The sequence below is a fragment of the Athene noctua genome, chromosome 10 (assembly GCF_965140245.1).
Source record: "Athene noctua chromosome 10, bAthNoc1.hap1.1, whole genome shotgun sequence".
Taxonomy (NCBI): domain Eukaryota; kingdom Metazoa; phylum Chordata; class Aves; order Strigiformes; family Strigidae; genus Athene; species Athene noctua.
In genome coordinates, this window is record NC_134046.1 from 13,048,464 (window position 1) to 13,071,823 (window position 23,360).

General features: G+C 41.9%; 1 protein-coding gene across 4 annotated transcripts in view; it reads left to right on the top strand.

Moving 5' to 3' along the window:
- The window catches only part of GRM7 (glutamate metabotropic receptor 7), a 308,790-nt gene that overhangs the window by 193,059 nt on the left and 92,371 nt on the right, over positions 1-23,360 (top strand). For 3 of the 4 annotated variants that reach the window (XM_074914190.1, XM_074914192.1, XM_074914191.1), the window contains exons 6-7: positions 12,791-12,991; positions 19,049-19,188. In XM_074914190.1, the coding sequence (XP_074770291.1) occupies positions 12,791-12,991; positions 19,049-19,188 (341 nt within the window). The remainder of the gene's footprint in view (positions 1-12,790; positions 12,992-19,048; positions 19,189-23,360) is intronic. The other variant, XM_074914193.1, reaches the window with a different exon arrangement.

A 23,360-nucleotide genomic window follows, 5' to 3' on the forward strand; every position in this document is an offset into this window, starting at 1 on the left:
CAGGAGCATTTTTAATGACCCGCCTCCTTGGCGGGTAATGCTAACTGGAAAGGAAATTACAACACTTGACTGTTTTTGCTTATTAAACATAGCTTTTAATTCAGATAGCTTGACACTCAGGGAGGCTTAATGAAGTGATATAAGGGTGATGTCACCTTGGATGCCATTTATCAGAATGTAGATTACTCAGAAAGCTTTTCTAATTATCTGCAAGTGTAATCAGTCTGAAGGTACAGCCCAGATGACGGCTCAGACAATGACTTCCTCTAAAGAAAATGCTGGGAGAAAGCTTCCTGCAAGATGAAGTGACAGAAACTTAGCAAAAGGGTCTGTAAAAGAGGGACTGCTGTGCTTAGAATTTAAATTGGAACAAGAGAAACTGCCTCAAAGGGACCCGGTCCTGGGCAGTGTGCAGGCAGGAGCAGTCTCAAGAACATCTCGTGCAGCCTTTTGAGCAAACACATGCCACATTACATGGGGGGCGAACTCCTAAACCTGCCCATCCCAGGACATCTCAGAGCCCTGGCCTCTGCTGGGTCCCTAGGGACGGCTGGAGGAAGAGGAGGGGGCACAGTGGAGGGCGGATGCTCTGAGGGAGCTCGCCACATCAGCAGGGTTTTGCTGGGCAAAGATTTGGTGTCTTAGGTCAAATCTCTTTTAAAACGTGAGGAGCATCAATCAGGAAAGGCTGTTCTAAGGACTGAGTTTATCTCATCTGAAAATGTTACAAGGTAGGATTAAAAGTCAGTGAAGGACAGAGGTGTCCTGGGTAATAACAATAAAATAATAATAGAAAAGGCAGTAATTTGAGTGTGTGTGTGTGTGTGTGTATACACATATACTTGCTTCTTGAGCTGGGGAGAGAATAGTTCACGCTCTAATGTGCATCAGAGACTTGAGAAAAGACTGGTGAATGCCTTGCATCTTGGTGTGCTTTGGATACAACTGCTGTTTAGGGAAGGAAGAAAAGGTCAGATTTCCATTTAATACAGAAAAAGGTTAAAGTAGCAAAGGAATAGTTATCCTCTATGTTTATACTTTACAATAAAGTTGTGCAGCGTATGCCATATGTCTGTCAGAATTTCCTGTAACTGCCTTTTGTATGAGGGGATTTAGCCTTTGGAGGGTAAGAAGCCATGCAGAGTGCTGAGAGCTACTCTTGGTCTCGAACAAATGGTGTCTGAGAAATATGTCCTGTATCCAAAATGCTGGAAGCTCAAGTCTGGATACCAGGATTTGGCATGTCACCCCAAATGTGACACTGTTCTGTGTTTCATGACCATTGAAAAGGAGAGATGGGGGCTACAGCCCAGATAATTTCAGCAAACCACTTAATTATCTGTGGTTTGGTTTAAAATGATACCAGTAGCTAGGATTCTTTTTTTTTTTTTTTTGAGGATAAGGAAGCTAATAGAAGTATCCTGTCTTTTTTTTTTTTTTTTTTTTTTTTCAGCAGCAGTCAAGATGGCTTGTACTATGGAGCCATATGTTAGGGAAAGAAAAATAATGAGAAACAAAAGATGTAGTGAATAGCAGAACCCGAGGATATCAGAATATTATTTATAATTTGACTACAAAAGTGATCTAGTGCATTAATAGATTAGCAAAGTGCAATTTACTTTGGAAAGAAAAATAGTTTTCAAAATGCTATCAAAATTCCTCATCTCTGGAGAAAACAAATTGTCTGAGATGTTTCTAGCAACTTAATGGCAGATGGCCAATATCTAAAGCATCTTTTTAAACAAATGCCAGGAGCCATGGCGTGCGTGATTCACTTTTTATGAGAACAGCTTTATGGTATTCATTAGGATGAATATCTATTGGACTTGAGGATGTCAGAAGACCTTAACTGTTCAGTGTCATATAAATCATGTCAGGAAGAGGGGCTAAATTGAGACTGACTCCCACTGACGGTGTTAAGGGCTGTGAGTGCAGGAGGTGTTCCATCTCCAGCGCTGCTCAAGGTTCATGATGGCAGGTTTATACAAACAAGCATTTGCTGTTGCTGGATGCAAGGGTGAAACCAGAGCTCCCTCAGAAAGCAGCTAAGACTGGATGTCCAGGCTTTGTTGCTATCCCTCTTACTATTTTTTTGTTTACAGAACAAGGTTAAAAAACATCAGCAGTACTTTTACTTTTTTTTAAATCTTGGCCAATGATTTTAGATCATTCTATCCCTGCCCACTGTAATCATCTACAAGAAGTCCTGCCCAGGCATTAGTCCTAAACTGTAGTCTAGTCCTAAGCAGTGGTTAGTCAAGGTGCTGAAATACAGAAGTACTTACAGTAAGACTGGTTGTCACGAATCCTGTTTACAAATTGTAAAATAATTTATTTTAGGGCAAATAGTCGACTTGGATACCCTTTCACAGCTGCCACTGGGCACAGCAGAATTTACATGCCTGTATCTCAGGGTGGATTTTTGCCCAGGATTTTGTGCTGTGTGATTGATGACAGGCAAGAGCAAAAAAGCTTTTGGTTAGCTCTTGTTACAGAGATTGCTCTGTGCCTTTTCTCCTCCAGGCTCCGAGGTGTGAAATGTGTATTAATGCATGTGTGTGAAAGTATATAATATTGCAGTGCAGAAAGGGTAAAGACTAAAATTTATTTCTTTTGCTTGCCCTGCCAGCTATGAATAAGGTTAAAGGGCAGACCAGGATGAGAGATTTATCTTCTTAATTACATCCCGTGTTCTGATGCAGGTAAATAAGTCGTCTAGGTAGTTGTTTTCCTGCTTTGCTAGTCTGGCCTGCCTCTTCCTCCCTTCTTTCTCGGAACACCTGCATAATGTTTCCTTGCTAGTGAGTGGCTGGTCTGTATTTTTGTAATATATTTCCATTGACAACTTCTGCTTTTTCTTTTTTTCTGGTGGTGATTGTCTTTCAAGTTGTCTGTGATCTTGGTTATAGGCTCCCTCTGAAACTGCAATGTTCAAGGCGGAAAAAAAAGTCTTCAGACTGCCTAAACTTAGCAATGCTAACACCATGAGGAAGAAAAGTTGACTTTTTTTCTGAAAAATGTGATGTGCACAAGTTTAGAAGCAAATAAACCATGTTATGCACTAGCTTGTGAGTTGACTGGTTATGTGCAACACCTTCTAAACAAAATATTTTCCATATAATATCAAATCTGTGGCTCTGACTGGTGTTACATGGGCTGTTGTGCCAACGATGACCCTCACCCTGCCATCCCAGCGGAGGCAAGGGATGGAGACAAGCAGCACAACAAAGATGCAAGGGATATGGATGGATCAGTAACCGTGGTAACACCTGTGAAAGGTCAGGCCAGACTTAGGACCTTTAAATGCGAAAAGGTGCTGGGGACATCAGCCCATCTGAAGTGCCTGTATACCAATGCACACAGCATGGGTAACAAACAGGAGGAGCTTGAAGTCATGATGCAGCACAAAAATCAGGATGTAGTGGCTATTACAGAATCATGGTGGGATGTCTCCCATGACTGGAGTGCGCCAACTGATGGCTACGAGCTCTTTAGGAGAGATAGACAAGGAATGAGAGGCAGGGGGGTGGCGCTGTATGCTAGGGACTGTTATGATTGCTTCAAGCACAAGTATAGTGAAGACAGGGTGGAGTGTCTCTGTGTTAGAATCAGGGGGAAGGCCAACAGGGCAGATGTTGTAGTAGGAGTTTCCTACAGGCCACCCAACCAGGACAGAGAGGTGGATGAAATATTCTGTAGGCACTTAGGAGAAATCTCACAATTGCTGGCCCTTGTTCTTGTGGGAGACTTCAACTTCCCAGACAACTGCTGGAAATACAACACAGCAGAGTGGGACCAGTCCCAGAGATTCCTGGAATGTGTAGGGGATAACTTCCTGACACAGCTGGTGAGCGAACCAACCAGAGAAGGTGCCCTGCTGTATCTCCTCTTTGTGAACAGAGGAGGACTGGTGGATGATGTGACGGTTGGAGGATGACTAGGGCACAGCAATCATGAAATTATAATATAGTTCTCTATTCTTAGAGAGGCCAGGAGAGGGGGAAGCAGAACTGACATCCTGGACTTCCAAAGAGCTGTCTTTGTCTTGTTTAGGCACCTGCTTGACAGAATCCCATGGGATGGTCCTGAAGAGTATAGGGGTCCAGGAAGGCTTCCTTTAAGAAGGTAGTCTTAATGGCACAGGAGCAGGCAGTCTCCAGGTGCTGTAAGCGAAACTTGCACCAGAGAAGACCACCCTGGTTGAACAGGGAGCTTTGGCTGCAGCTCGGGGAGAAAAGGAGAGTTTATAGCCTTTGGAAGAAGGGGCTAGCGACTCACAATGATTACAAAGATGCTGTGAGGTTATGCAGGGCGGAAATCAGGAGGTCTAAAGCCCAGCTAGAAATAAATCTGGCTTCAGCAATCAAGGATAACAAGAAATACATAAGTACGGCAACATCAAATTAAAGACCAGGGAGAGCCTCCATCCCCTGCTAGACACAGGAGGAAACATGGTAACAAGTGATGAGGAAAAGGCTGAGGTGCTTAATGCCTTCTTTGCCTCAGTCTTTAATAACAAGACCAGTTGTACTGAGGGAATCCTGCCTCCTCATCCTGAAGACAGAGACTGCGAGAACGACCCTCCCGCAATCCAGGAGGAGACAGTCAGTGACCTGCTGCATCACACAGACACTGACAGGTCTATGGGACCAGATGGGATACACCCGAGGGTGCTGAAGGAGCTGGCTGGGGTGCTCGCCAACCTGCTTTCCATCATTTACCAGCAATCCTGGCTGAGCGGGGAGGTCCCGACAGAGTGGAAATTGGCCAGTGTGATACCCATATATAAGAAGGATTGGAAGGATGATCTGGGAACTTACAGGCCTGTCAGCTTGACTTTGGTGCCTGGGAAGCTGATGGAGCAGCTCATCCTGAGTACCATCACACAACACATGTGGGACAGCCAGATGCTCAGGCCCAGTCAGCATGGGGTTATGAAAGGCAGGTCCTGCCTGACAAACCTGATCTCCTTCTAGGACAGGGCAACCTGCTTATTGGATGAGGGACAGGCTGTGGATGTTGTCTACCTTGACTTTTGGAAGGCCTTTGACATTGCTTCCCACTGCATTCTCCTGGTGAAACTGGCTGCTCATGGCTTGGACGGGCACACGCTTCGCTGTGTAAAAAACTGTCTGGATGGCCGGGCCCAAAAAGTTGTGGTGAACGGAGTTAAATGTGGTTGATGGCTGGTCACAAGTGGTGTCCCCCAGGGCTGGGTTTTGGGGCCACTCCTGTTTAACATCTTTATGGATGATCTAGATGAGGGGACCGAGTGCACCCTCAGTCAGTTTGCAGATGACACCCAGTTGGGCAGGAGTGTTGATCTGCTCGAGGGTAGGGAGGCTCTGCAGAGAGACCTGGACAGGCTGGAGCCATGGGCTGAGGCCAACTGGAGGAGTTTCAACAAGGCCAAGTGCCGGGGGCTGCACTTGGGCCACAACAACCCCCAGCAGTGCTACAGGCTTGGGGAGGAGTGGCTGGAGAGCTGCCAGTCAGAGAGGGACCTGGGGGTGTTGTTTGACAGCCGGCTGAACATGAGCCATCAATGTGCTCAGGTGGCCAAGAAGGCCAATGGCATCCTGGCTTGTGTCAGCAATAGCATGGCCAGCAGGGACTGGTGAGGCCGCACCTCAATGACTGGGTTCAGTTTTGGGCCCCTCACTGCAAAAAGGACATTGAATGACTCGAGCGTGTCCAGAGAAGGGCAACGAAGCTGGGCCAGGGTCTGGAGCACAGGTTGTACGAGGAGCGGCTGAGGGAACTGGGGGTGTTTAGTCTGGAGAAGAGGAGGCTGAGGGGAGACCTCATCACCCTATACAGTTACCTGAAAGGAGGGTGCAGAGAGATGGGGGTGAGCCTCTTTAACGAAGTTGCAAGAGGGAATGGCCTCAATTTGTGCCAGGGAAGGTTTAGACTGGATATCAGGAAGTATTTCTTTCCAGAAGGGGCTGTTGGGCGTTGGAATGGGCTGCCCAGGGCAGTGGTGGAGTCCCCATCCCTGGAGGTGTTTAAGAGTCGGGTGACATAGCGCTGAGGGATCTGGTGTAGTTGGGAACTGTCAGTGTGAGGTTAATGGTTGGACTGGATGATCTTCAAGGTCTTTTCCAACCTTGATGAGTCTGTGAAATTGTCCAAGTATGCAGTATAACTTAGTGACCTCTATGCCTTTATTTCAAAAAGTTAACCTCATTAGTATCATAGTGCTTAAAAATATATGTACCTGAAATTCACAAAAGATCCTTGCAATGGTTTAGTCAACCAACTTTAAACCAACCTTGAAGAGTTTATTCTTAAAGTAATTTGTGGATTTGTAAATTCTATTATCTTTCAGAAATATATTTCTTAGAATCACTGATATTTCTAGATTGCTGAGGTGATTTGCCAATAAAGTCAGTGATTTGATGACTGTCTTCTTGCTACTTACATACATGTTCCTCTATTTGCAAGCTGCATTTTTACCCAAGTGCTCAAATATAAAGATAGCTCCAGTTTAGGCCTTCTAATCTTCAAAAAGTGCTGCTTCTATACATTTGCTTGATCACTGGCTTCACTGGCAATTATTGCTACAGGAAGTTTTCTTCATTTGCACGTTAGCAATATAAAGCTGTAAAGTGTCTGTGGTTTACGTCAGCGTTGGCTAGCTTGGTACCGATTTTTTTATGACTGTAGTACTTCAGTGTTGGAATATAAATGAGACCTACTGCATATGTTTTAATAGGAATGTTGAATGCGCAGAAAACATCTCAGGTAAGAAAATTAGTTCCGTTTTCTAATCTAAAATCTATTCCCTTAGATACACCTACACACCTGAGAACAGAAACTATTACAGTGGTTTGAATCAGAGTAATTGAGGAAGAAAAAGAATCACTAAGAGATGGAAGTGGATGTAGCTTCATAAAACTCATTGCATCAAGACTTTCTGTAAACTGCTGGATTATTATTATTATGACCCTTACTATGTAATATTGTTATTTCTGGTATTGGAATAACAAATTTTTGGTAGGACTTCCTGCTCCTTTTAGCTCCTTTTGGTTTTCACATTAATACTTATGAGTGAAGATCAGTTACAGTACAGGATTTTTTTTTCCTCTCCGAAATGAGGAATATGTTGTAAGGTATTGTGAGAGCCTTGTTTCTAAAGTCTGGTTGGAGTGTTAGCTGATTAGGCATAGTTAAAGCTGACTACATCTGCTTTCTCTGGGTTTTGTTGGTGTTATTAGAGTCACTATGTACAGCTGTGTCTCTATATGTCAACTGTTGCAGATGTCTGGCTGTGGGTCAAGTGTATACCACCTTTAGAAAAAAAAAAAAAGCAGCCTTTCCTGCTTGTTGTTAGCGTAGGACAGTTGGTCTGACTTCCAAATTTGTGGTGCAACATGAAGTTATCTCTCTTCATCAGAGTCATGGGAGGCTGCAGAGCTATGCTGACTGAAGGTTGCAAAGGACATTAGGGAGAGGTTTCTGTAGTCATTAGAAATAAGGCAGAAATGGCATCAGGGAGGTGGGTGCTCTGGCCTTCCCAGGCTGTGCTGCTGCTCAGAATCTTGACAGAGCCTGGAGGAGATGATGTTTAGGCGGAAATTTTATCCTAGCACAGAAGGATATTCTTGTGTGGTTAGCAGTAGAAACTTGAAAGTTCATCAGCTTTCCCCGAGAAAATCCATGGGGATTGGATTGATGGTCTTGAGATAAAAGCTTTTGTCTATAATGAGATCTTCTGAATTAGGGTGGCCTGGATAGATGGCTGTAACTACATAGCTGTATTATTGGATCTTGTGTTTCTTTGTAAAATGACAACACATGGATTAAATTGCAAATAGTCTTGATTGACATAGTGTGCATGTTTAAATTACAATATTTACTCTAGCGTATTGTTAGCTTTTCTCGAGCTCTAGTACTCGGCTGCTTTCAGATAAAACGTTTATTTGAAGGGGACTTCAGACTTTACACCTCCTGTGTGTGCAGTAGTGTCTATACCATGAGTGAGTATTCAAGGAGTAATAGCTCTGATCTTATTTTTGAGATCCCAGGACATATGTACTTGTCTGTTAAAGCTGGATCCATTTGTTTTGTGCTGTTGTGCATGTGTCTGGAGAGCCATGAGTACAGTCGTTGCAGATGCACAGGCTGAGCTCTTTGCACTCTGTAGCTGGAGGAAGCTTCAATGTCATTATGAAATAGCATATATGGGCGCTCGCACAGTTATAGACTAATAATTGTAGCTGTTACATCATGGATGTCTCTTTGCTCACAGGCATCAGGTTTCTAATGATGCTAAATATGCTGGGGATGGATGAAGAGTATATATTTATCTGTCAGCACTTAAGCTGCTGAATTCAAACTTGTACAAATAATAGCTGCTTGTGTGATAATGTGAGCATTCTGCAATCTTTAAATTAAATCTCTTGTTAATGATGACTATCACCGGCTTCTCAGTAGTACTATTATGTAAGTTCTTTTAAAAATGTGTTTAATCCTTCAGAAATGGAACCAATGTCTGAATTTATCTAATGTAAGCACCAATGAAGTGGGATTTTGATGTCTGTCTCTATGAATTATATGCTATAAAAATTGTCCTTGCAACACTATTTATACATTGTAACACATTCCCTACGTTATGTGATGATCAATGACGAGTCCAAAAAAAAATCAACTGAAGGAGAGATGTTGAGAAAATGTAATGTGAAAAATGATGTTGTTAGCTCCTTTTCCATACAAGGAGGTGTTAAGCATTGCCTCTGTGGAGATGCAGAAAGTGTGACCAGGAGTTCTTAAACTTGCATTTCATTTCTGTCATCTGAAGGAGATTGTACAAGAGGACTTTTTTCCCTCTGTATTCTCACTACTCTGGGTTTGGGGCTTTTTTTTTCTCTTTGTTGCAGTAATTTTCTCTTGTGAAGATTTGCCTGAAGCAAGAGACCTAGCTGCTCCATCTCTTAGGAATCATGATGATGAGCACTTGAGACTCTAGTAGGAAGTGAGGTTAAATTATTTGCCATCACGTTCAAATAGATCTTTTGGAAGCAAAAAGTGCTCATGTCAATAAACTGCTTTTGTGCTTCATCCTTCTGGTGACGTCCTGAGGTACTCCATTTCAAATCCATGGAACAGAAGTGCATTCACTTGAAATCACTTTGTGTGCATGTGTCTCAGGTGTCTGCTACTTATTGCTTAAGAAAATAGTGTTGTTGCTTGGCTCCTTGTTAAAGAACAAGGATGTATAAGAAGAACAGAAGATTCACACATCACGGTGCAAGTGCAGTTTAATTTTACCTTCTGTGCTTTTGGTGTCTTCTGATAGCGTGGAGCGTTGCACAGGTTTTTGCTGCACCCAACACCTGAGTTCATGTGTTGGTTCTTTCCTTTGCACCAACCTTCACTCTCCCACAACCCCCACAATGTCCTAACGCACTGGGCTGGGGGTTCAAGACTGCTCCTTTGCCAGGAGGCACATGCAGCACCGGTATTGCTGCTTTTATCTGTAAGAAGCTAATGACTTCTGTGGGTTTCTGTCTCTTCCAGGAATCATTAATATTTGAATTTCTACACACCCATATACACAGGCGCTATTCCTGAAGCATGTGGTAAAACTTTCTGCTTGTCTTTTATAGCTAAACCTATGAGGGGGCAATATTTGCTGCACTAATGTTGAAGTTGGAATTAAAACTGTACCCATCACTTAGGTTTATCCCTGCCTGAAAATGGACTTTGGGCCTGATTTGCTGCTCACTGGCTTACTATGATGGTAGTTTGATGTAAACTAGGGGGAATGCTCTGTTTAGCTAGGCCCGTTAATTTGGATATTTTAATTTTATTTTTTCTTTTAGCGTTGAAGTCTGTAAAATATGGCAATTGCTTCTCAGGTTCTTCACTCGTTCAAATTTGGGCTAAACTTCTAATTGCAATAAAAAATATCTTTAAAAGGTAACTCAACCTATGTTTATATGGAGGATAGCATACTCTTGTTCTAAATTCATTGTATAAATTCATGCATGTTTTCTGGGTAGGCAGTTACATTTGACTACATACCTGGATTAGTTATGCACAAATTCTTGATGTTTAGTACTTGACTAAATGGCTATTTTCAGTACAGGAAGTTACTGGAAGTTTTGTTAAGTTTTTCAAATCTTTATTATTTTCATACTTGGACACTATCAAGACTGCTCTAAGGTTTTTTTAATGCAGATTTTGCTCAGGTTCCTTTCACAGATATCTTTGCTGCTAAAGGTTTTCTCTCTGCTGTGTATTTGGCCAGCTGTGCTTCTGGAACTTAATATGCCTAATCAGTATTGTTTGTGTGCAGCATTTCAATCCTAGATTCGCTTCCCTTGGCATGCATTTCTGTTGCATTGCTAATTTGGTTATGTAGCTGAGCTGAAACCACTTAAAAGCATTTTCCTTGTCAAGGCCTGGAAATGTAATAAGTTCTGTAATCAATGAGAGGGGAGTGAAATAATGAAAAGGCCAGTACGTGGATCTTCACAGTCTGGAAGCTCTCTTACCCTGCTGAATTCTTTGCAGAATATCAGTGTTTCCAGTGTAGCTGAGACTTAAAATTATGGGACCTCGGTAGAGGGTCTCAAACTTAGTGTGTAGGTTGAGCAGATCAGATGTCAGTGGTGCAGCTTGGTAATTACAGAGGGAAGCAAAGAAGGAGGAAAAGTGTAGATAATTAAAGATGTTCATATAGGGGGATTATATCTTTGCTTATCTTCAAATCACTTTTGTGGACATATTTAGACATTCTTTGTGCTTACAGAATTTCTGCAAAAAGGTGATGATCTCTCTGTGCTTATTCGTAATTCTGGTCTACTGCCTGTCTGCTCAAAGAAGGAAAAAAAAATGGATTGTTTGGGACTCCGCCTTTTTCTCATGAGCTAATTAAAAAATTGAAAAACTTTACTCATAGGCTGGCTACAAAATGATTCAGCCCAATAGCTGAATTGAGTCAATGCCCCAAGGGGAGTCGTGTTGGAAGACCAGGTCTGCTCTCTGACAATGCTTTCTGTAAACCCAGCCCTGCCATGAAGGGTGGTGGTGTGGGCTGGCTCTGGGCAACAGGGTCTGGTGCTGGTGAAGTGGCCGTTCATTAGCACAGGAGGGAGAGGTGCAAATGTGTTAGTTGAACAGCAACAGGAAGATGGACGTCTTGCTTCTGTTAAAATCATTCGTTCTCAGTCATTAACAACTTGATTTCCTTTCCTTATTGTTATCAATCAGCTAACATAAATTCACTCATCCCTATTTCTAAACAAGGATGTTAATGAAGGAATTTTCCCCACTTGTATCCTTCAACTGAGCATTTACTTTGGTTGAATGTCTAAAATATCTGCAAGAGGTGACTCCGAGGGCTGGTCTCTTGGAGCTCCTGGCAGTACCCAGAATTGCGGGTACTACAGGAAGGTGGTCAAGGCTGATGTAAGGTTAGAAAGAAATGTGATGCTGCAGGTGGGAGAAGTGGGATGTGGTGTTGCCACCCTTGGAAAATAATAGATTGCACTTCTGCTGCTTTCCTCAATGCAGCTCAGAACACTTCACAAGCAGTGATTATGTTTCACAAAACCCTGGTGAGATAGGTAAGTATAATCACACATTTTGCAGCTGGACAGATTGAATCATGCAGGTGTTACTTGGAGAAGGTAAAACAAGAAGTTAGTGGACAATGAGGGGAAAAATATAATCAAAGATTCCTGATTTTCAACCTGTTGTGCCTTGCTTCAAGCTCTGAAAATACTGTTTAGTGTTCTGCTTAATTGCAGAGGCACCCAGTTATCTGTTCACACAACCATAAAAGCAAGAAGACCACCTTATTGCATGGTTTTACAGTCATGTTACCAGGTTACAGATCCATCTCGGGTCTGAGAGGGAAGAATTGGTTAAGGCAGATGCCTACTGCTTGAAATATTTAGATTGACCTTTTCTGTCACTGCTCTTGGGTTCTTTTGGCTCTTTGTGGTTTAGTTTCTGTGTTTCCATTTTCCATCTGCAGAATGCCTCCCTCCTCTCAGACTTCTTTTTATGCCTGTCGGATGAGGAGATCTCTAAGGCGGAGGGTTTGTAGTTTCTAACACGCTGGGTGCTCCAGCGATTAAGGAATGACTTTCAAAGCACTGCTTTTCCCCCTCTTGCAGCTGAGATGACATTAAACATTTGGATTCCTTAAGTTCTCACCTGCTAAAATATTTTCAAGGCAATCAGTGGATTCTGAGGGGCAATTCGGTCTCTGCAAGCTGGGGAGAAGGGGGGAGGTGTAGTTAATGCAAACATACTGAGCTTCCCGAGGTGGCGTTAATAGCAGGCACGTTCGCTCAGTTCTCTGGAGCACTCTTTCGGTTGCATCTCTGAAGTGATTCTTTCTTCCCTCAATCTGGCTCTGTCTTTCAATTAGAGACTGGGATTTGCAGCAGAACAAAACATCAGACTTTAAAATACCAGCTGTGCTTTATTTTAAATGCTTTCTTTTTTCAAAGACATACTTTGGGAGCATACGGAGTCTGGTGTTTTCTCTCTCTAAGATGGTCCCTGTAGGTTAGAGTTTCAAGTTTGTGATTATGGCAGGATTTGTTTCTCTGGATTATGGTAGAATCACTTGCAAGATTCCACTATCAAGAAAGAAGGTTTGGTTTTGTTTTAATTGGTAAAATCATAACTCAAAATGTTTTATTGTATTGACTAAAACATGCAGTTCTTGAAGTGTGCTCTGAGAGGATTCAGTTGCTTTTGACATCAGGAAAATACTGTTTCTTACTGTCCTTGTGTGTGTGTATGTGTGTGTGTTTTTAACGTGCAGGACAGGAGAGAATTGGCAAAGATTCCCACTATGAGCAGGAGGGGAAGGTCCAGTTTGTGATCGACGCTGTGTATGCCATGGCGCACGCGCTGCACCACATGAACAAGGACCTCTGTGCCGACTACCCGGGGGTCTGCCCCGAGATGGAGCACGCAGGAGGCAAAAAGCTGCTCAAGTACATACGCAGTGTTAACTTCAATGGTGAGCTAAGACTGCTTCTTCAGCAGCATATTGACCCATGTGACTTTTCTCCATTTCATTTTGCTTTTATATATTTTTTTCATTTAATGCAGAACAAGACATCTTTTATTGTTACTCTAGAGTTTGTGGTGGAATACGATGTTTATTTAGTATCTATTTGAAAACATCATGTTTTAGCCAAGGCAAATAGGCTGCTACTGCCCAAAGACAGAAGTCACTGCTGCTATTTTAGGATACCTTCCAGAAGACTGATTTCCTAAGGGAGAAATAACTGGGTAAAAGCCTGAGCTTGTCTCTGACTAAATATATGCCTGTTGAAACACTAGAAGTTAGCATCACACATTATTTTTTCCTCTTTATATTGTTTTCTGTACTTGGAGAAAACTAACTGGATGAAATTCTGGTACCCTGAATCCAGCTTAGCTGCATGCTCAGGGGAAGGGAGAAGACAGCTAATGGGCCGGGTCCACTTGCAGAGCCACAACAACGTGATTTAGACAGAGGAGTTACTCCAGCATTCATTCCTGTATTAAGACTTTAGAGGAGATGAAACATCCTGGAAATGAGGATGGGTACACTTCAACTCTTTGCTTATCACTTCCACCTTCTCTTCGCAAGCAGGGCCGGGATGACTGCAATACCACCCCTCTGTTTCACACAGTACAACAGACTTTCACGTGGTTTTCTCTGCATTGCTCTATACAAATCAGGTCTTAGTATTGGCAGAATTTCTTTGTCTCTATATGTTTTATGGCAGTTTTATTAGTTTCACTAACAAACATTCACCTGCAACCAGCTCAGAGGCACCAGAGCAGATCACCTACAGCAGGTAACATTACAGCAGCCTGATGTTATTTCTCCTTCATAAACCTTGCTAATGTACTTACAAGGAGGTCTTACTGCTCTTGCCCTAGCTCTGTATAAGAGAGAGATCTCAGATTTAACCAGGAGCCAAAAGTTAGACCTTCAAATCCATATTTAGAACAGATTTAGGAAAGTACTGAAAAAATACCCTTTTGAAATGTGTGCGGCAGCCAGGGCTGTTGCTGCCGGGGAAGAGGGGTTTGCATAAGCTTCACATCCTCATCAGGTGGCACTGGGAGGCATTCCCTGCTGCGATCTGCTAATAAACATTTTTATTAATAAATTTAACAAAGCTTACACATAGTCAATAGGACCTGAGAGGTTTAAAGGTAGGAACACAGATGGTATTTCATGGTCAAGCTTGGTCATTTGTGCCAAGGATATTTTCCCTTCCTGTGTAAATCATCTTACAAACAGCAAGGTGAATATGAGGAGATTTAATTTCTTCCCTTGAAGTAAGTGGCGTTAAATACAGCCAGGAACAAACCTTGAGACAAATGATCTGAGGAGGTCTGGTAAGTTCTACTTCGCTCATTTTGGAAGGTTAATTATAAAGGACAAAGCTCCTATAGTAGTGCAGCATTCATGTACAGGATTGCACTTAGTCCAGTTTAGTCCTGAAAAGTAGCTCATACATGGTCATCTCTAGACAGTTCTTGCATATAAGGATGCTGAATGCTCGTGTAATCATTTTAATAGAGCTGAGAAATAATTTATGAGAAACTGGGTGTCCAGTTCCTGTTGCCTGCTCTCCAGCTGCAAGAACTGTTTTTCACCAACTTTTTGGTTTCCTTGGTCAGGCTTTTAAAAGATTACTTTTTTCCCTCCATTTGTGATTGATTTACGTGGCCATATGGTGTTTTTCTTTGCTTGTATACATATAGCTCATGTCCAGCATAGGGACTGAAGTAGTGATTCGCTTATTAGCAGGGGAAGGAGAATGGTGGCACCGTTGTAATTTCTCTTGGCTCTCTGAGTGTAGGCATTTTCCATGAGGTAAGAACTAATTCCTTTCAAGGTTCATTATCCAGGGGCAGAGTTTTCTTGTCATATTCATAGTGCATAACTGCACATGTGTTTGTACACCCAAGCTCCATGTTCAGCTGTGACCCTCCTGGGGCTTGTTCCTTGGGCTATGGAAAGATGCTCTGAAGCCAATTGCTTCTCAGTATTCTGTAAAAGTAAATTCCCAGAGTTGCTGTGGATTGTTTCAGTCTTCCCAGTGTTGCCAGATAAACAACTCTCATATAACTCACCAAATGATGAGGCCAGCCTGAAGAATGCAGAGGGATGAGGGAATGGAAGAAGCGGCGAGAGAGGCTTTGGCTGGTCTGGGTGGTGTATTCCTGCTGATAAAGCCTGGGAGCTCCTGTGACATGGGTGCTGGTGCCTACATGTTCCTTGGGCATCATGTCATGGCTAGGAGGGCAGGAACAGAGGAGTGCGCTGCTGGGCTTGTCAACTCTCTTGATTTTAGCCTCGATCTTAACCTGCCCTTCCCCAAGTCACTGGAGCAGCTGTGCAACTCCATCTTATGAAGGTTAGGACTTGGAAAGCAAGATGTAGTCTGTGATTAAAATTCTTTTCTCACAGTCTTCTACCTAAGTTTGTAGTAAAAACAAGGTAGAGCAGTGGGAATGCTTTGTCCAAGCTGTGTGCCAGAGAGGAAAAAATGTAGCCCATTTTCAAGCATCCTGAGCCCATGATCTTGAGATCCTCTTTACATGTAATAGATTTCATTGTCACTGTGTATTTGAAATCATCCTGCCTGTACATGCTTTTGGAGTCTTTTCTACCATGCAGAGGTAATGACATTCATGCAGAAAGAGTTCAAGCAACGCTTTAATGAAGAGAGACTGGATTTGTACTGTGAATTTTGATATCATCACACTACCTTGAGAACAAAAAGGCCCAAAATATGGAAAACTTAAAACCTCAAGTGCTCATGCAGTGAGATTCTGAAAATCTCAAAGTGCAAAGTGGTTGTATTTTTGCCAGTGTAAAGGCTAGATTCTGTTCATATGAGCCCTTCAAGTCTTCAAACTGCAGTAAACGTGAGTTGAATAATAAAAGAAACACCTTAACTAGTTAGACCTGTCTAGCAACCTGTCCTTCTATTAATTCATTTCTCATCTTGTGGTATTAAGAGATCGAAATCCTACAAATTCAGTCAGATCGTGTCTTTTTTTTAATTCATCCTGCAGGTGAAAGGGTGTCATGTACTCTCTGTGTCTGTATAGTGAGAAGGCAGCTTATTTGGTGGGAACTGAAGATGAATTAAATTGTCATAGCCTCTGAATGAGCAAGAAGCTGTAGTCTAGAGGCTAACAGTTTCTGAACTGTTTGCTGGGGCTGAGCAAAATTCTCATAAATCTTACTACAAGGAAAAAAATCCTAAATTATCAAAAAACAACTAAACAACCATATGTTTTAATAATTAGAAAATCAAGAAGTCAAATGACAAATAGGATCATTTTGGAAATACTGTTTCTTCTCTGTAATGCTTTTCATTATTTTTGTAAGTGCACAAAGGAACTTGAGTTGCAAGTGGAGACTGAAATGCTGTAACAATTTAAAACAGGACTGATGGGTCCCTACAGACAGATGGTACATACAGAGCACCAAAGCATGCACTGCGGAGCCCACACCAGAGTTAAAGAAGGCTTGCACTTACCTAAGAGATTCTTGGCTGGGAGTCCAATTACTCCCAACTTCAAAGTCAGGGAATGGGATGCTTCTGCTTGACTTATGACCTGAGATTATCAGTTCTTTGTGTTTCTGTAGATACTTGTCTTCTCTACAGGCCTCAGACTTTTCACAACTTTTTTTCTGTATAGTTTTAATGCATAAATGGTGATGTACCTGAAAATAACAGCAGGAGTTTCCTACTGACTATCAAGTACCCATATCCATGCATGAGGTTGATGTCCCAAGGGACTGTGCCCTTAGTGGCCTCTGGAGGTGACCCAGCGAACTATGCTGTATCGTGCCATGCTGCTGTGGAGTCCACAGCCCTGTAGCATCCAAGTGCATCCACTGATCTGAAGAACTATTTTGAATGTCAGTGTTTAAAAGCTGTCTCCATGCAGCTACACAATGCAACAATTAGCAAAAAGTTTTCTTACTCCTGTGAAGCACTGATATCGTGCATTTTCGAGTGACAGTTCCTGATACATTCTCACTTCAGGGCCTCTTAGGTCTATAACAGCACCTATCCTTCATGTTGGCCTTCGCTTCTTGGCCCTGTTGTCCACTGCCTGCCCCTGGAGCAGGGGACAGGGGTACTGCCAGCACTGTCTGCAGGCAGGTGGATACGCAGCCAGGCGATGGAGAGGCTTGGGGTGGCTGTGACTTAGCCAGGAGGGCTCTGGGTGACATTCCCAATGGCTCAAAAGAGTGACCATGGATGTGCTCTTGGCTGCTTCCCTCAAACCTACAGAAGACTTTGAGGCAGCAGAGTTTGTCCTGGCACTGTTGGCTTTGGCATGGCCATGATGGTGGTGTCTGCTCTCAGTCTGCCTCCTGACATGCAGACATGGACACTTCTTCATGTCTCTGCTGGGGTTTTATCAGTTTGTGGGGAATCCACAAACGTCTGTGTTGCATTTTGGGAGCCTCACTTGAGCTCCTACCCTTTGAATTGTACTTTTTTGTCAGCTCTGACAAAACTGAGCTTAACTAATAATATACAGTCTTTTAAGAGTCGTCATTAGCTAAATCCCATTTACCATTTGTGCTGACTTTCCAAAGGAGCCTAGGAATTAGAGCCATTTCTTCTTATTCACTTTAAGTGTTTTCACTGTAAATGTATTCTGGCTACATTAATCTGTAATGACAATTAAATATCTGCCTAGTGTGCATAAGGAACCAGGGAGGGGAGATTTCAGTGGAAGATTTTCCATAACAGCCTTTGAACTGAATCTGCATCTGATCTCAGAGGATTGTAGGATAGACAGGAAACAATTTACCAGAGTAGAATGGAAACTATGCTAATTCACTCCTTCAAATCTTTTCTCACTCACTGGAATTCAGTGAAGAATGGGAATCATGAAGAAAACCATAATCTTAAAGTTCAATGCTACAACAGGAGAGATTTTTCATTGCTTTAGGGAAGAAAAAAAACTTACGCAGGAGGAGGAATCTTTGAATATAGATATGCTGGGGTATTGTCATAATCTTCAATCTTGACACAATATTACTCTACCCTACTGAAACCTATTTTAATATGTCATGAAATAAATGTCACCCTTGAAGGTTTCTCCTAGAGATCTGAGGAAATTCAACACTGCTTTGAATTCTCAATTTAAGTAAGGGTTCACATCTAATGCCATAGTAATTAAAATTCAGATTCTGCTGAGAACTCTCCTGAGGATCAGGAATTGCTGGTCCCATCACCCAGCTCTCGATGCACCTCCCAAGTGCTGGCTTTGCTCAGCACCAGGCACAAAGGATGGGTTGTGGGGGTATCCTTGTCTTCTTGCTTACCCTGCACTTCCTCACCCTGTTAGTCACCTTAGTGTAGGGCAGATAAAGTTAATTCAGGATCCTTATCCTGAACTGTTCCTGACTGAGATACTTCTCAGCCTGTGTCAGTGTCATAGAGCCTAAATAAGGAAGTACACAAGGAACAGTCTTCCAATAGCTTAGTCTGTTCTTTTCCATCCCAACTGCATGCTGATTATGGGAATAAGAACATATTGTGGAGGAGGAAGCTATTTCTGGATGCTAGTCAAGATTCACTAGACCTGGGCTGACTTCTGACAGCAGTATCTCTCAGAAGCAGATGGAACATTTTCTAGGGAAGAAAAAAAACCCTCAACATTTAGAGACTCCATTCACAGGAGTGATTTTCACTAAAGAACTCCCTAAGGAAAGAGAGATGGGAAGGAGGCTGGAGGGCAGGAAGAAAAGCCTTCTGATATTTCTTGCTTTGTGCAATGCTGGAGTAAATCTAGTTTTTCTTTGTTATACTGTTATACTTTGTTATACTGTTAATCAGTAGGTTTGGGCAGTGATAATTAACCTCTGGAGCCACTGTGTCCTGAAGTACCCGTTTTAGATGTATGGGATGATGGATGACCTCTGTCTGAAACACATTGCCAGTCTGAAAGCTCTCAACCACAACTGAATAAAATAGATATTGTAAAGATTTGGTGTTTGTTGGTTGGATTTTGTCTTGTTTCCTTTCCCCAGGCAGTGCTGGCACTCCAGTGATGTTCAACAAAAATGGTGATGCCCCAGGGCGCTACGACATCTTCCAGTACCACACCACTAACACCAGCACCCCAGGCTACCGCCTCATTGGCCAGTGGACAGATGACCTACAGCTCAATGTGAGTCTATTTTATTCTTTGCTTGCTCTTATGTGTCAGGTATAGTCACTAAATGTGTTTTTTCATCCTGCAGAAATTAATAGGGACCTTTACTATTTCTTCGCAGCTACACAGTGAGGGGTTTTTTTGCATGTTATCCCCTTTTACTCTGTCCTTTAACCTTTTCTCTGGACCCTGAGTACTAAAGTTCCTCTGACTAATAGACACATTAGGTGATCATGCAAATTTTATTACTTTTGTGTGTCTGAAGTTCCTAGTTGCCAGCTTGGCAAATTAAGCAGTAATGCATTTTAGATTGAAACCAATGGGCTTTCATTTGCAGATGCTTTTCAGTTTTTCTAGTTTTAGAGAAGCTGAAACTAAATGTTTTTTGAGTGACTCACTCTTCCGGTGTTACTTTTAAGCACGTAGCAAAGATATCCATATGAATGAGATGGCCTTTTTGTAATGATGCCTAAAGAAAAACAAGCACATCAGAGCAGGTGATCAAAGACCCTCAAGATACTTCGATATTTCCCAGATGAAAATAACACATGACTGGTGGCTGAGAAAGCTGAGACTCTAGGGTCTGTGACAAGTCTCTGGAGATCTTGGGTTCAGTCTTCCTGTTTGACTTTGTGCAAGTTGCTTGAGCTTCAAATTCATGGAGAAGTGGTCCCAGTTTAACCATGTAGTTATCTGACTCCTTGTAGATTGTTATTAAAGCACAAAGACAGTGTTCTCAGTTCAGTTTGATTGCTCTTCAACAACAGAGTCTGAATAAAATCAATGTATTCCTGAAGTGAAATGCCAGCTGCTACGAAAGGGTTTTCCTCTCTCAGCCAACTTCCCACCCAAGGTTATAACAGCTTCCTTCCTTGACATCGTAGCCATGGGCTACCTGAGTAGATAAACCCACCATCGTTTGTTGTGTACCTGAATGCAGGACACTTTCTATTTTTAATGTTTTCGTGTCTTCTGCTAAGTGAAGTAATTAATGTGGATTACCAAGGGTCCCGTCTCTGAGACTGACCACAATATTTTGTTCTTTTTGAATTTTAGCTCATTTTGATTTACTGTACACTCTTTCAGTGCTTTTGAACTTTTGATGTTCTATGTAAGGAAGACTATATTAACTTGCAATTTACAGTTCTTTAGCAAAAATATTAATATTTTATTAAGTAAAGCTTCTTTATGTAAACTACACATCCTGATTCATTAAAACTTAAAGCTAAATTAATGGAGCTTGATTTGTATTCCTGTTGTGTTAAATGTTTCCATAAAAAGCAGTTTCCTCACCCTCGTATCCTCACAGCTACAGGGTTATATCAGTAGTGGAGATTCTCTCAGTCACTTCCCTTCTACTGACTTATGGGTCCTAGTTTATGGGTCCACACAGGATTCACATTGCTATGATAGTCCCCGTTTCTGTTTTCTCTACAATAATAAAGAAAATTGTGGACTTTGGAGAAGTCAAGGATTCCCTAAAATAACCGACCAAAATAATAACCACTATTTAATACATCCCAGGAGAAACTACCAAAGGCTGCAATTTGTCTTCAGTAATTATTGTGGAGATAACACTTTAGGACATATTTCCCCAATTCTTATTTCTTTAATACTAACAGAAGAGGGGAAACAAAAGGATGTTTGGTGCGATTGCTAATTTTCATTTAGAAAATGCTGGAGTGATGCTTTGTTTTCCAAGGGACTTGTCATCTTGTGCAGTCTTTTTTCGTTCTGTGTGTCTAAATTTCCTCAGTTACAAAAGAGCAAAGTTGTTCTGCCCTATTATGAGGCCTTAATTGTAAGGACACTCCACATCTCAAAGGCAGTAGGTAAATAAGTGCTGAAGACCATCATAGGTGAGTAAATATTTTCTTCTTTATCATTGTCCTCATTCAAAGAAGGAGCAAGAATATTTTGCCTTTTATTTCCCCAGAAGTAGTGCTAATGTTCAGGCTGTTGTTGGTCTAATCTACAATGGTATCTGCCACTTTCCCATTCACAGTATTTTGGAGCGAGAGGCAGAAGTAAGGGGGGGGGCACAGAGCTGTTTAATCTTGATAGCCATACTAGATTTTTTTCTTGTAAAATTACAGGATACCTTATTTTTCCATTTCTCTTTCTATTGCATAAGACAGTAGATACACTGAAGAGATTTTTAACAATGTATTTGCAAGTCTTAAAATATGCTATATCAGTTTGGGGGGTTTTTGTTGTCATGAGTTTATAAACCTCACTTTACAAAATGTCCGAGACTATATATTTCTTTCAATCCTGACTACTTCTCCATATCTTTGTATCACCTTTTCTTTTTACGTCTGGCAGAAACATTCCATACAGGCAGGTGTCTGCTCCCTACACGCACAGGAGTCAGGCTCTGCTCTCCCCTTAGCAAGTTTGTGTGTGAAGTGTCTCCTCTGAGTGCAGTTGACTCACCCTGGATTTATATATCTGTGTCTGAGGTCAGAATTTGGTCAACAACCAAGAAAATATTTAATGACTTTTTTTGCCACAGCAAACGTGGGACATAATGTAGTTTTTACGTAAGGACGGTATAATCACCAAATCTTCTTTTGCTTGATGTCAAGCAACGTAGCACAGCTCTGCCTAGTACCCAATGCATGATTTGGTAACAATTTTGGCTGTATTTCACAGATATCTACGCAAGAATAAAATGAGCAGATGTCTAATTTTAAATGACTTGGCCAGTATTCCGTGAAAAACTGTTGCAGTGCTTTGTTCTCCCCGCAGTGAAGTTGTGATTACAAGATGCCCACCCACCTCCCATAAGAGGTCATGGAAGAGCACCTCCTGCCTCTCTCTCTTTTATGAAGATTATGTCAAGCTCTGTCAGCCCCTTTTCAGTCCCCTGCATGCAGATTTAGTATACTATATTTCTAGTTTGCATCCTCCTGCAATTTGAAATGCTTTGCCCTGAATTTTAGGATCAGAAATTTGGGCAGCTGCATCCCTATTGAAATCCTGTATCATGACCTCAGAGCCTGTTGAATAGCAAAGATACAGCTAATGTGATTAGACAACAGAACTGTTGATCACAGTAATATTAGCATCTGAAACCAGGACTGTATTTTAGTATGCTGGTGTTCGGGGTACACTCATGTACTACAACACAGTTGCATCATGAGAACTATTTTGACTGTATTTAGCTTCAATGTATTTCAAAAATCAAAAGTGCTAGTGGTGAAAAGGAGGAAATCTACCATGGGGAAAAGGTATGTCATGTACCTGCTGGTTTTTGGTGGTTTTGCTTTTCAAATGGGTAACTTCTTTTTTTTTTTGCTTTAGTAATAACTAGGTCTTTAATGCTTATGTTGTTCAAGCGAGAGGAAATAGGATGACTGTGGGTTAAGTGTGAAGGCAGAGCAGCCATGAGACAGGTTCTGCTGTCATACCTTATGTTTCACTTTGAATTTTAGCAAGGTAATTAACACTTCATGCTCTGTTTCACCCCATGTACACCATAGGTCCAGTAACAATGGATGTCTTCTTGACATGTGTGCCTTTATTTGTCAGTCTCTGTAAAGCACTTTGGGGTTGCTCAGTAGGAGGCATGATAGGAATGCGAGCAACTGGCTGACCAGCTCGCATATGTGGCTGGCTTCGATGAATGCAACTTCTAATGCTTTGAGGTGCCTGACAAAAACAGAAACACATCTCTCCTGGAGGAACTGATGTGCCTGAAGGAGAAAGAAATTGATCACTCCTAGAGGAACTGCGGGTTCTCATGGGAAATTTCGTGATATTGCTTCTCTTTCTCTATATAGAGTTAACTCAGCAGGTCCCAGATTTATTATGTTTTCACATACAGATCTCTGCAAGTATCCCTGAACTGTCAAAATCAAAAAATAAAGAAAACAATCCCCGTGAAATTGTTGAATCTTAATTTTCCAAGGATTTGTCTTCTGCATACCCTATCACAGTAGCACTCTCCATCACGTTCCCTGTGATTCCTTCCCATAGTTGTCAGTGCCTCAACTGTCCCCCCACACCCCTACATCATTTCCTGTGCAAGTGACAACCTGTATCCTGGCTGTCTTTGAATTGCACGCATGCCAACAAGTTGGTTGGGTGGCCAAAACAAAAGGGTGAATGAGATCTTCAATGTTGGTGGATTTTTCTTCTGACTATCCACTGAGTTTTACTAATCGTGCAGGCGCATCTTTCAG